General features: G+C 32.6%; 1 protein-coding gene across 4 annotated transcripts in view; it reads left to right on the forward strand.

Annotated features, from left to right (window-relative positions):
• The window catches only part of kn (EBF transcription factor knot), a 464,407-nt gene extending 452,163 nt beyond the window's left edge, over positions 1-12,244 (forward strand). For all 4 annotated transcript variants that reach the window (XM_081766742.1, XM_081766732.1, XM_081766749.1 and 1 more), the window contains one exon: positions 10,389-12,244. In XM_081766742.1, the coding sequence (XP_081622868.1) occupies positions 10,389-10,390 (2 nt within the window). In that variant the 3' untranslated portion in view covers positions 10,391-12,244. The remainder of the gene's footprint in view (positions 1-10,388) is intronic.
• The last annotated feature ends 2,134 nt before the right edge of the window (positions 12,245-14,378 follow it).

Below are 14,378 nucleotides of genomic sequence, written 5' to 3' on the forward strand. Positions count from 1 at the left end.
TTTTATTCTGTAAAATTTTATTTGGAGAATTTAAAAATTACATTATTCTAATGTATATATAGTCTATAATTTTCTAGCATATTGTAAACATTGTTGCGCTAAGGCAATTTAAAAAAAAAAAAATACGTACTAACCATAGAATTAAGGCACTCCGAAGCTATAACACTTTTGAAATCCATATGTAGAAGTAATTACGATGTACTACAAAATGGACCTTAATTGTAATATGAAGGTTTATAGAAAATGTAAACACAATAACACTAGTTTCTTTAAAGAAAAACAAATAAATAAAATAAAATAAATTAAATTAAATAGGTTGTTCTGTAAAGTTTGAATGTTGATCACGAAAAGGCAACAGTTTTTTCATAGCATATCAAAATCTTGTGCAATTAAGAGTTCATTCATTATTATTTAGAACCTTCAAAATACGAGGGAATTTCACAATTTCACAACAGCGGCAGGTAAGCACGAAGAACCTAACAACGTACCCAACAACCAAGGTATATAAAATAACAGGTAGCCCCAGTTCGCGATTAGCGTTCTGATTGGCTCCCTGTCCGTGACGTCATGTGGAGGTATCGGTGAAGATTTTTTTTTGCTTGCCTACTTGTTACACTTCGCGCTTTATTCGTAAAACAGGATTCAAAACATAATTATGATATTCCTTGTCTTTCCAAATACAAATAATGAGTTATTTCTACTCACAGATGAGACAATATAATGTAATAAATATATAAATACCGTCAATAATGATTAATTATCTATACAAATAAAAATGAATATAATGTTTACTCGCTAATTCATTCTAGAGCTTTGGATCGATTTTCATAATTTTTAGTACCGTACGTGAGTTGACCTGGCCCTTATTACTTTGATTAAAGGGCGAATTAAGGGGTAGAAGGGGTTCAAAATTTGTACCTAAAATACAGTATCTCACGAACCTATCAAGTTAGAAAGATGAAACTCGGTATATAAACTCCTCATTAAGCTTAAAGAAAAAAACATGTCCCATTGTTTTTGAAAATTTCCGTTTTAAGGGAAAGAGGGGGCATTTTCTATTCATTGTAACAATGTTTGATTGCTAACTTCTCCTCGACCAACTTTAACGTTGGTACTTTAATGTAGCCAGGCCTAACTCAGGATCTTATCATTTTTTCGCTCGGGATGAGAGGAGATAGGAAGGATGTGACAAATAATCAAAAACAGCCGAAATTGGTGTCCAGTCTATAATTTTCAGGGTCACTGAAATGAATAGTGACCATTCCGATACCGTTTAAAACCAAATTCATCCTCTTTGGGCGCGGGAAAGGGGTGGCATTATGGATTTTTGTCGTTGCACTTTCATTGAAACGTGAATTCTAAGGATGGAAGGAGTTCAAATACTTTCCATAAACCAATCCTCTCAATAAGAACATTTCAGGTAGTAAAATACATAAAGCAAACACTATTTAAAATTTCAGAGATTCCAGGTATGTAATAACAAATTAGGTTAGATTGTGTTAGGATAGGTTATGTTAGACATCTAATCTACCCTAACCTAATATAACCGAATCTGACCTAACCTAATTTGACCTAGTTAGGTCAGGTTAGAAATCTAACCTAACCCATTGTATTTAGTGTGTATTAACCAAATTATCAGAAATCGTGACTGCAAAATATTTCCTTTACATTACTAATATTTGTTTATTACTCAATACAACATATTTTACATTATGTATTACAGGTTATAAGTTGCACAGAGTGGTATATACTTATATATCTATAGAGGGGTATGCATACATAAAAGAACCAGCTTCACATGGGAAAATTTGCAGTTATTTGTCCTACATTTTGCCCTTCGATTTATCGGAATTTAGTTTTTGTGGCTTAGCCCCCACTCTCGGTCAGCCCTTCCATTATAAGAATATGGTAAGAGTGCACTTTGATCAGAACAAATGATTTTGTCACACGATGTGACATTCAAGAAGGAATAAAATCAATGTGATTTGTACGCAACAGGTACGGTTCGGTTAAACAAGATTAGATTAGGTAAAGTTAGGTTAGGTTCGGTTCGTAATAGGTTCCTATGAATGTTCTGCTCAAAGTGCACTTTGCTAGAATAATGCTTCAGATACTTAACAAAACTTACGAATATCATTTAAACTAAAGAATATATGAGAGTACACATTTATATTCTCGTTGGTACCCCCTTCCACTTCGCTTTACGTAGATAAACTCCTTAAGCTTCAGGTCCTCAGAAACAAATGTCATAAAAGTAAAATTAAATATTGTTGTTACACACCTGTTTTTCAACTTGACTAGTGTCTAGTTTATTTTTTCCCATGCCAGTTTGGTATCAATAATGAAGGAAAAGTGTCAGATTTTAAACACTACTTTTGCAGGAAAATTAGAAGCTCGTTTTTTTAAAACTATTTGATAATCCTCTGGTGAAAAGTGAGCAGAACATATTCGTGGTTATCCACATTAAAAGTGTTCTTTCGCTTACAGCGGGAAATCAATCTTCTTCGAAGTTCATAATTTTTAGGGAATCGATGGAACATTATTTCATTTGTATTGCTTCCTATGTTATTAGAATGAGCTACTGCACAAGTAAAATAACTTTTCCCCATCTTAAAACAGTAGTGTTATTGTTTATGCAGAATTTCACTTATTTTGAAAAATACCGAGATACCTCCACGTGACGTCACTGACCGCAAAGTATCCTGGGGAAAATGAGAGTAGAAAAGCTATCCCGAGAGTCCCCTGCCCAACAACTGAAGGTTTCAACTATTAGTTAGAACTCCTTCAACTCAGTACGTGGAAAGCGGGAAACGTTAGTTGCGTCAACCAGGCAGCGTTTACAAGTATTTCGTCTGCCATGGTGGATTAGGAGTTAGGATTGACATTTCTGGACTTTCAGCATCTATGGCAACGTAGCCCGTCACGTTTTAAGGGATGACATCCCTCGCCGAACACAATGTCCGGGGAAAGGGAAGGAAGGAAGCGGCCCGGGACCTGTAATTTAGGTACCACTCCGGCATTTACCTGGTGCGAATGACGAAAAATCAGGAAAACCTCATTCAGGGTTGCTGGTCTGCAAAAGCATTTTGCAGTTTTTCGACCGAGTCCCCCCCACCCACCGGGAATTGAATCAGGGACCGCTCTCACCGAAGGAGGGAGCGTTAGCGACTAGACTATGCGGGCCCACAGAAAATGGTGCAATGAAGAAAGTTAGAAGAAACAAGAGAACCCCGAGAAAACCTACGAGCACGGTATTTGTCCACCACTTCGAACTGAGATCGAACTAGAGATGCCGCGCACCGGAGGTGAGCACTCTACCATGGAACCATTGCGGACCCAATGAACATGCTCTGTTGACACGAAATATTGACGTTCGGAATCCGATATTATTTTACAATTACCCTGTATTTGCAACAAAATGATACGTATAAAAGGTAAAACAAAAACCAGACAAGATTTTTAAATCACTGAAAGATTGGAATGCAGTTGAAGTTCACTTAATGATTGATGAGGCTCTAGAAAGATTGTAAGAGGAATTCCATTTATTAAAAAAGAAAAGGAAAGAAAGAACAATGTAAGAAATCACGTGATAATTTACTTTATGAATGTACGTAAGTAGTGAACGCATTATACATAATAGGCTGTAGTAATGCCTTTGACCCTTATTCAATCACATACACACAGACAGGTAAAATAATTGGCTTAGATACTACTTTTATGACATCAGAACAGTTCTATTGTTGACAGGTCTGCAACGTTAATTCAGGATGATTCCATTTTTTTTTAATCTTCTTAATGAAAGCAATATATTTTCGTTATATAATAAAACTTTGACAATAAACACATTATAGTTAAATTATCAAAAATAATTCCTACACATGCTATTGTTAAATGCAGGCCACCGTAAGTTCTCAAATACACTTTGACGTTATCAATTTTCAGAGATCTGAAAGTTAACAGGAAACAAAACAAAACATACGAATGGGAAAAGAAGAATAAATACGTATTAACGGAATAGACTCATAAAATCTTTTGTGTGCAAAAGTGTCCACATTGAGAAAGAATGATGACTGATACATAACTTGTAGCGTTCGAAATGTGGGAATTGAGAAGAACGGAGAAGAAATAACAAAGTGGAACAAAAAATCTAAGGGTGAAATTAGCAAAATTTGGTACAATTTGAAAATAGTAAAGAAGAAAAGAAACCTAGCATATTATTTGAACGCCAACCGTACTGGAATACCGGTTTTCGTAACATCAGCTAAATCAAGTAGTGATGGGCCTGGTCTAGCATTGTGGCGTCTACTCAGCGTCGTGGGGACAATTAAGGAGGTAATAGGGAGAAAGAAATAGCGATGATTTTCAGTAAAAAAGAATCAATAAAGCGAGGAAATGAAAACACAAGTAAATGCTTAGCGCGCGCATCTTTCGTATATAACCCCTAGTTCGATTCCGGTAGGAGTTCAGATTTTCGATGTTCACCTTCAATCATAAGACAATTAGAGTCTGATTGAATTATCAGGTAATTCCGGTCTAGAAAGCAGCAGTGGAAATCGATGTGTTCACCACACGAGGTCCTAGCTGAAAAGCTGTATGCGGGGTTCAGTTTAGTTTTTGTCACCAAAGCTATAGGTCAACATTCTCGTCCTGTAATTGACAGGCACTGGGTCCGGTTCTCCACTCTCGTGACTGATGATCTCCCAAAATTCTTTTTAAGCTTCATTGTTATTCGCACCAGTGTAAAATGATGCTTTAGCAGTTGGATCAGTTTGAAATATTCTTACTTTAATGGTCTATCATTTGTTTTCACATACTATAATAAAACTTTTATAGTATGTGAACCTTTAAAAACTTCGCAACAGTATGTGATTAAACATAAATGACTTTCCGTCTTAGTTACTACATACTACCAACAGATGAGAAACGTTGTTAGTAAATGAATTTAACTTAAATTAAATCACGTAATTAGTGATTTCGAGTTCCTTCCTTGAAGAATTTGTAAACACGGCAAATTATATTATATATCTGATAAATTCCACAAGAATAAACAACATCTCCACTATGCGTTCAATATTTCTCTGCGTTGGAAACGCGCATCATTGCGTAAAGTTTGATAAATCTCCTTACGTCTACGTATTCACAAGTATACTTTATTATTTGCTGTTGAGGATTTGAATCTGTGTATTTGTGTGACGACGATCTTTTCCACAATACGAGAGGGACGAAAGAGAAAGATTAAAGTTCGAACTTCTTTGCTAAACCAATTTATTAAACTGTCGTTGTTATTTGGTTACTAAGCACCTTCGCATTTCAATATATATATATATATTGGGTGGTAAGAAATTATTTGAACAAACTTCGGGAGCAGATTCCAGACACCGAAACAATCCAAAATGTCCTCTGGAACTTTGGTCAGTGAGAGAGAGTTTCGACGAAAGATTCGATATAATCTGGCAAATAATCTCTACGTTCCTTTGTAGAATCCCTCACACATATCTTGCTGAGGTTTGAAGCATACATTTTTCAATCGAGCAGGTATGACTGAGAGTGTCATGTTCTAAACCGCACTCTCTACGTTGCGTTGTTTTCGAATTACAGCACTGGAAGTTCATTTTTCCGACGCTTTCGGCACCTTATATCGTCGAAACTATCCCTCACTGACCAAAGTTCCAGGGAACTTTTTTGCTTGTTTCGGTGTCAGAAATCAAAAGTTTGTTCTATATATATATAAGAAATTATTAATCATTTAAATCTACGAACTATTTTATTCTCTAGTAAGCAAGCAATTCTTTGAGAATGGAAACAAAGAATTGTTCGCTTTAGGGTATAGCATATTGGAGTGAATAGCTATTTTGTCCTTTAAAAAATGGTTCAAAATTTTAATGGAACGAGATGAATCTATCGCTAGAAGATGAGTTTCAGAGCACCGCTAAAAAGAAATTTAGCTGTATTTGAACATTGAATAAACTGATTCAAAAGAGAGTGTAGGAAAACGTTTTTCGAAAGGCTTAATGATCTTTATGAAATGAAATTTGCTGTTTTTGGATCTAAGAAATAAATTAAAATAACTTATGAAATTACTCATTTTTAAAAACAGGATTTTAAGTTTATCATTACACTACTCGGATTCCAGCGATTACGCATAAAAATAAACTTTTTGCTAATATTAATTTCACTAGACTTATACATCAAACCATGTTGATGTGTTACTCTAGTTTCTTAAAGTAAACTCAAACCATCTTGATGTTTTCAAGTAATGCTCCCTCCTGTGATACTTTGAATAGTAATTTCCAGAGAGTATAGCCATTACCTCGTTAATTCACCGAGAATCTCAACCACTAGTGTTCCTGTTCAGGCATCTTGTTCCAATCTGGCCGAATGTTATATACATTCCTAAACACGAGATAATTTTAAAATATCACTCTGACAACTAAAGGTAAATGATAGTTCATGTATGGGTGGTAGCAGTACCCATGCTAGTTCCATCCCACCTTCGCGCGCTACTGGAGAGAGATGAGAATTCAGCTAGAGGGCACAGGCTACTGAAAGAGTGTTCCGTATTGACTAAAGAAAACAATGAGGAAGTGATCAGCGGATATATCTCTTAAATACAAGTATAATCCATAATAACATGCACCAAAGTCAATTACAGTACTGAACAAAATAATAGACATGTATTGGTTAGCGGATTGTTTAAGAGTTTAACGTTCTATCAGCACCGTGGTTATACGAGATATGGATCTACAACTTAATGTGGAGTCTGAATCACGGGACGCTAAAAGCATGTATACTAATGACACAGCTACGATTTATAGATATTACAAAAGGGAACGCTAATTAAAAATAAATTAAACCTATACCACGTTGCACAGTTACATACGAGATACGAGATACTTCAAACGTTTAGGATAAAATTATCCACCCAGTATGAGAGATTGCTATGAATAGAGAACTAATTTTGAAGTTAAACATTTATGAAAACGGGTGATTCATTGTGTACACCTGGAATTTTATAAGCATAATCATTTCTCACTGTCTTCAATCTATACTTAAGCTTTCTCACCTTACTTAAATTGAACTTTTGTTCCTTTCTCTTGACCTTTTTTTTGCTGCTAACATAATTTTCAGTGTACATATTACATTAATTTACACTTGTTGGCAGAATGATTTTACCATTATTTGTGGGGCTCAGTTTAAAAAAAAATAAACAAAAATGTCGACATGCGGCTGTATTGTTATTACAACATAGAGTTTAATCTGCGTACGTGGGGAGATAGATTTTTAACGGCAAAAGCCATGTTACCCAATGTAGAAAAGTAAAACATAATTTAATGCGATTCATTTATTTATTTTAATTGAAGAAACATTGCGGAGTTCAGTAAAGTCAACTAATTGTATGTATTTAAAAAACTGTAATGCCACTTAAGTTAAACGTGTGCCAAACAAAGTTTTGAGGGAAATGTTGGATGAGGAAATAGAATACTAACCAGGAGATAGGAGACAGTTGCGTAATATTTAACTTGAGGTAACAGATAATTAACCAGGCAAAAGGATACAATTACAAATATAGAACTTCAGGAAATAGATAATTAATCAGGCGAAAGGATACAATTACACAATATAGAACGTGAGGAAATAGAGGATTAATCTGGTGAAAGAAAGAATGCAGTTACACATTATACAGGCGATTAGCCTTTATCGCTAGTCTATTGGCTAGCGCATGGGGTCTCACGTTTGATTCCCAGTGGGACCGCGTTGAACACACTATATTAGTTTGGATTCCACTTTAAACTATAGATTCACATTTCATATAGTCTTAGTCTGAAAAGGAACACTAAACTTCAACAAATAACAAAAAATGGACAATTGGCCAGGTGGAAGAAAGAATACAGTTACATACAATGTAGAACTTACGATTAACCAGCTGAAAGAAAAAAGATAAAACTTCACAATATTTATTTGACATCAAATATCACACTGATGATAAGATCTAAAATTAATGGGATATATTATTTGCTTAATTCATCGTAATTTTGAAATACTTAAATCCGTATATGTTCTCGTCTGTAATCTTTTTCTTTTTCTTTTTTTTTTTTTTAATGCAGACTCACATCGTTTTCATGTTTGTTACCTTTCACAGAACATCCTCCCCTTCTTTCTTTTTATCATTCTTTTGTAATGCTAACAGATTAGAAATTCTTCCCTTAAGTAAAGAGAGAGAGAGATGATATCTTCTCATTTTGTTACGCCCTGAACATTTTCATTACATCCAACGCTAAACTGTTAACCGCCGTAATTAACATTTCATACGCATGAGTACAAGAAAGAAAATGTAGAAGATGAACGTTTGATCTACGTTACACACACACTTTCTGGTACATAATTAAGGCCAACAATCTTCCCATCCTGTCTTTGTTTCCTCGTATCTTTTTAAGTATCAAGAAACATACTTGTGGATATAAAAGAAGATGGCGAAGTGATTTAACTCTTGGTACACACACACACACGCAGAGAGAGAGAGAGACAGACTAATACATACACACAGAACAAAATCCAACACATATATAATGCATTTCCACCAAGGCAGGACAAAAGAAATAGGGAACTTTCCTATTTGGAGTCTGTTGTTTCTTGTATTCGCTCCTGTGACATTCAATGCTATTTTACCGGTGATTTTTTTTTCGCATTACACATGCAAATTAAGGAGTATTTACGAGCAAGAAAAAGAAATGTTGAATTATTCTTTTTTTTCCTTTGTTAAAGATAATACCAGGGAGGTAAAAGGAAGATGTATAATAAAGTAACATAGAACCCAAAAATGTCTTTGTATACAATTATGAAAGAATACATATGCTCTTTTAAGTAGGAAGTTTTCATAAATTTTAACCACAACCATGGGGCTAGGGTTATAGTACATTGTAACTCCTCATCATACCTATAAACCACCCATGCTTGTTTATCCACTTCGTTGAACATAAACAAATGTTGAATAGGTCTTTCAATTAGATTGTCTTGTTTTAGCTATTGATCGCGCCATTCAACAGAAAATAGAACCCTTGCAATTACAAAGAGTAGATAAAAAAAAAAACGGCATACATTTTAGTTACTTTAGGGGAAACTATTTGCAAGAAGTCTTTCTTTTAATTAATGCAAAATTGTATATAAATGAAAAACGTAAATTGATAGCTCTGTGTAACTTTAGTGTAAGGTTGATCATTTTCTGTGTAATGAGTAGGCTAATGGCTGTTTTTTCAATACTATTTGTTACTACCGGACTTCAGTATTATTAAGAGGTAATGGTTGATAAATGTCACTATTGTCTTCTTACCAAACAAAAAAACCTAACTACGAAACTGGCAATCTTCGAGAGGTTTTTAACCATCCCTGCTGGTCTTTCATTATTTTAAGTAAAGTGTTCCATGAACTTCGCCGTGATTAAGAAAAAAAGCAGAATATAATTCGTATTCTCTAATTGCATTTATATAATTTATATTTTGGATGTTAGCATAATACATACGTAGTTTCAGTGGAGAATAATGCAAATCTAGAAAACAAAAAGTCACATATATTATTTTTCTATTCATGTTCTTCATTTTTTAATTTGTGTTGTTTGTTCGTTTGGGGTTTAAAATTCTTTTTAGGTATTAGGACTTTATGAGTTCTGAACTTATAATTTAAGGTGGTATCCAAAACCACAGTTGCAATTTGAGTGCTACTTTTCTGCGAAGCAGTCAAGAACGCCTACCATGTAGTCAGTACTTCAGATCAACAGAAGTGGGCCTAGGGGACACGGCATATAAAGTTTGTTGCTGACTACATCCTACCAATGCTAATCTATTACACATAACGATATTCACTTTAAAACAATCTCTCAAAATTTGATTTCTCTCATGAAAATTGTCGTATGTTACCCATAATACCCATCTATACCACTGAGAGGTTGTCGTGAAGATTGGTGGAAGGAACTGGTGAAAGCTTTGATTATTTCCACCTATTAATTTTTTATCTTTATATGTTGATTAGTTTTAGACACTACTTCGTGTGTTTCTAGCGTCTTTAAATTATTTCTTACAGAAATTTTTAAAGTCCTCTAGTGCAGCTATTAGGTATAGTGTCATTGTATTTTTGTTCTTCGTGCTTTGATTTATCGAGGGAGCGAAGTGAAGGTAGGCAAGCTATTTGAGTAGGATGGTTAGTTCGTAAATTGAACGTAAACACAGTGGAAACTACACTACTACTTTTTATTAGCACTTACTCTTCCATATTAATAGGCGTATTCATATAGCTTTATTTATATAAAACATATTTAGGATATGTATTCAGATTTTTGTACAATACACAGTATATTCACTTCGAACACTAATTTTACTTTCTTCTTTTTGTTACAGGAGTTGGGAGTTTGGTATCGTCACCGTTTGCAACAATGAACCCTTTTGCTTTGCCTACTTGCAACTCTCAACCATATGGTAGTCCTTTAGTTACCTCTACGAAGTAACACAGGGAATATATTTAGTCCCAAGACTATCAACAATTTTATTTTTAACTGTCACATATGTGCGGGATAAACCAAAGATAACAAGGAAGACTTTTGATCGAAGCTCCTCGAGTTGATATTATGTAATACGTTGCTCGACCAAAACTGTCGTATATACTCCTCTATCACTTTCTCTTTTCTTCTCTCTAAGAGAAACAAATGAACTGTACAGAACATCATTAGAAAGATGTTAAACAAAAGAATGAAAAACATGTATATACAATGGCACTTTATCATTATTTTGGCTTTAGAAGAAATAACTTAAAAAAGAAATAATGTAGGTAAATTCGCGAGTGTTTTTCAAGTGCAAGGTATTATGTGCAGGTGCAAGGAAGAAAGTGCTAATGGATATAGTTATGTAAAAAAAAGATAACAAAAAACTTCATACGAAGAGAAAGGAAAAAATATTGTGTATTATAGTGATGAATTTCCTCCACAAGTAAATCAGAACTCTTATGTAAATAAGAGGGAAAAATCGTGAATTATTCTTTCGCGTTTACCGATATTTTATTTCCGCATCATCTTGTGTCAACAAACAATGTATTGTAAACCACTCATTCAATAAAACTCTTCGAAACTAGTCTAACTAACAAAAATTGGAGAAAGAGGATTTAACAAATAAAAAGACTTGTAAAAAAAACTGGGTAAGGATTTGAAACGTGCTGCATCTTGATACGTAGAACGTCAATTTGTGATTGTGTGATGTCCTTCATATATCTATATATTACTTACATATACAAGTAAGAAGAAAAGTACGTTTAACACTGTTACCTTCCCAGTTTATATGTAAAAAGAAAAAAGACAGCACTGGTTCGTAGATCTTACTTATTTAGAATTATTTTTGTTTGACTTTTTACGTAATCTCGTTTGTTAATTATTTGAAATGGTGCTTTCAAAGAGTTATTGTGTATTAGATTACTTTTACTATGGAATACCAAAAAACTGTTATTATTATTAAGATTTCACATGCTTGTACTTGAGGAATGAATTAAAATAGTTGTAGATAATGAGATAAAATTTTGAAGGCAAGAAAGACTTTTCAAAACACATGAATCCATCCTTCTGTGATCATATAGGGACAAAATCAATCACTGTACCCACATTCTGGATTCCAAATTACGTAACTGTATCTAACGGAGATTTATATATATATAAGGAAGTATATTCATTCCTAATACGTGCAGTAATGTGAAATTTTCCAAAAATTGTCAAGATAGAAGACATTATACACATGTATATATTTATATATATGTACACCTCCTCTTAATATCATTCTAAAAAAAAACATTTTAAAATAGAACCATTTATTTTTCTTAAAAAGAAATTACTTTTAAGAATTTCTTGTTGTATCACACAACTCAAAAGTATACATATCGTCTTCAGCTGGGACTTGAAATTTACTAAAGACATGGGTGTTTTAAATAAAATGTATGGAAGAAATTAAATAGAAAAAAGAATCAACACAAGTGCTAGTTTTGTATATTTTGTGAATAATTGTGTACGAGAAGTTGTGAGGATAAAATGCAATTGTGAAGGTACAAAGATAGTGTTTGTGAACTTATTGTACAAAGACATTTTCATGAAAAAAATATTTACAGCCACGAACATTCCTGTATAGTGGCATAAAAAATGGAAAGGCAATTATATAGCAACAAAAAAGTACTTATCAAAAGAGATATTTAAAACACACAAATGAAACTTTAACGAAAACTTTCCTTCTACTGTTTTAGTATACCATTACATATACGAGGAGAACAATCATATTTCTTCTTGTGCATGAACGATCCCTTAGAATAGATTGTATGTTGAATGAATGTAACACACAAGACGTGTTAACAAGCAAAGAAAAAAATATTTATATCCCACAAATTGTGGATACTCTATTAGAGTTTCAAAGACCGTTGCTTTTGTTTGTTGGTTCATTGATCCCTGTACAATTCTAACAAAAAGTAATTGAAAACAAACTTAATCAATATTTTTAGAAAAAATTTACATTGGAATTATACGTTATTAATAGTACAGTAAAAATGCTTCACTTGACAACTATTGGTGTCATGACATTTTATTACAATTTTTCCATAATTTAGCAATGACTAATATTGCAAAAATAACTGATTTGACTCCACAAAAATAAAAAGATAAAACGAAGAAATTATTTATTGAAATTGTTTTCAAGTGAATATTACTAGCACACGTTATTGTTTTGGAAAATTTCAGTAGATTAATTATACAAGATATTACTTGAATATAAAAAATACGTTAAATAACCCTCCAATCCAGTTTCGAATCTTTTCCAAATAAGTGTCAATTCAAACTAACTATTATAAATTCTACATAAATTGCCATTGTGCAAAGCTAATAATTTTACTGGTGTTTTTTACTTAGTTCAGGTATTAAATATTAGATTGTATCCAATGATTGTTGTTTTTCTTAAGTTTCGTATGATTAAAAGATGAGAAGTGCTATATTACGATATTACCTTTCTATGCTTATACGGATAAAAAGGTGCAAAATGCAGTACAATATAATACTATAGTAATATTCTTTTCATCATTGTAATATAAATTCAGTTTTATTTTATTGTAAATAATCTTTGTTTAGTATAAAATGAATTATTCATAATACTTATTTTGGACTTCTGTACTATTTTTTGTACTGTCAATCAAGTTTCTTAGCAAAAAAAGTGAACGTAAACTCTACATCTAGTTATACACTTCATTTTTAAAAAATCAGGTTGAAATGTCGCAGTCAAGATAACGTAAGCATATGATTTGTTCTTTGAAACTCTACTAGAATTAAACTATTTCCCTCGCTGTACACTCTATTATTGAGAGTACATATTAATATGTATACGATCTAACATAACTTATTCATCTTTTTAGAATACCAAGTATCACGGAAAAGGTATATAAACGTGCTATATACTTGAATAATACGTACATTTTACAAATACTGGTATTTTATTTGGATAATCATTACTCTAAAAAAATAACGCACTGCAAGAAGGAAACGGAGCTACTGAATTTTAGTGGATACATAATGTTAATAATATTATGAAAATATAAACATGTTTAAAAATACATTCAAGTATACTCACAAGAAACCTAGTTAATTTTTTGTACAAGTTTCTTAGAATTCTATAATTTAGAATTATTAAAATAAACCCTTCGATTAAGTCAATTCATTTCTATTACCCCGACAATTCTTGAGTTATTCCAGTTAGTAGTATTAATTTAATTTAAATGGAAAAATGATAGAGAGATGATAAGGTATATAAAATGAAGTGATCACGTAATACGTAATTTGGCATACTTCAAAACTTTCAGTTTATGAAATATTAAATAATTCCTCCATGAGCACAAAACATGTCCACAAATTATGAGTATTGAAAGCAGCATGAACATTTTGTAGATGAGAGTATAACATGCAATAACATTAGCCTATTTTCGATTTTAAACTATTACTTACAGCATTAAATTTTTGTCAACATTACTTCATTTTAGCTGTTACTATTGATTTTTATTTTTCCAATCAATCAAGAACATGACACAATATGTATCGAAATCAAAGTAAAAGGATATCACATGATCTTTAGTTATATATTAAAGTCTTTTACTAAACTGGAAATTGTTTGAATATTTTTGACAGTGCATTTTCAATTAGTTTATGGTCATATTAATAGAACTACATTAAATGTCTTTTAGCACTTCGACTAAATTAAATATCATGAAAAATAATATAAAAGATGTGTTCATCATATCTTGAAGTCATTAAATTTCCAATTATGAACTGAGTGATTGCATTTAACATATTGAGAGCAAAGTAAAGATGAAGATTTAAACGT

This window comes from Thermobia domestica, chromosome 1, assembly GCF_964235325.1.
Source record: "Thermobia domestica chromosome 1, izTheDome1.hap1.1, whole genome shotgun sequence".
Taxonomy (NCBI): Eukaryota; Metazoa; Arthropoda; class Insecta; order Zygentoma; family Lepismatidae; genus Thermobia; species Thermobia domestica.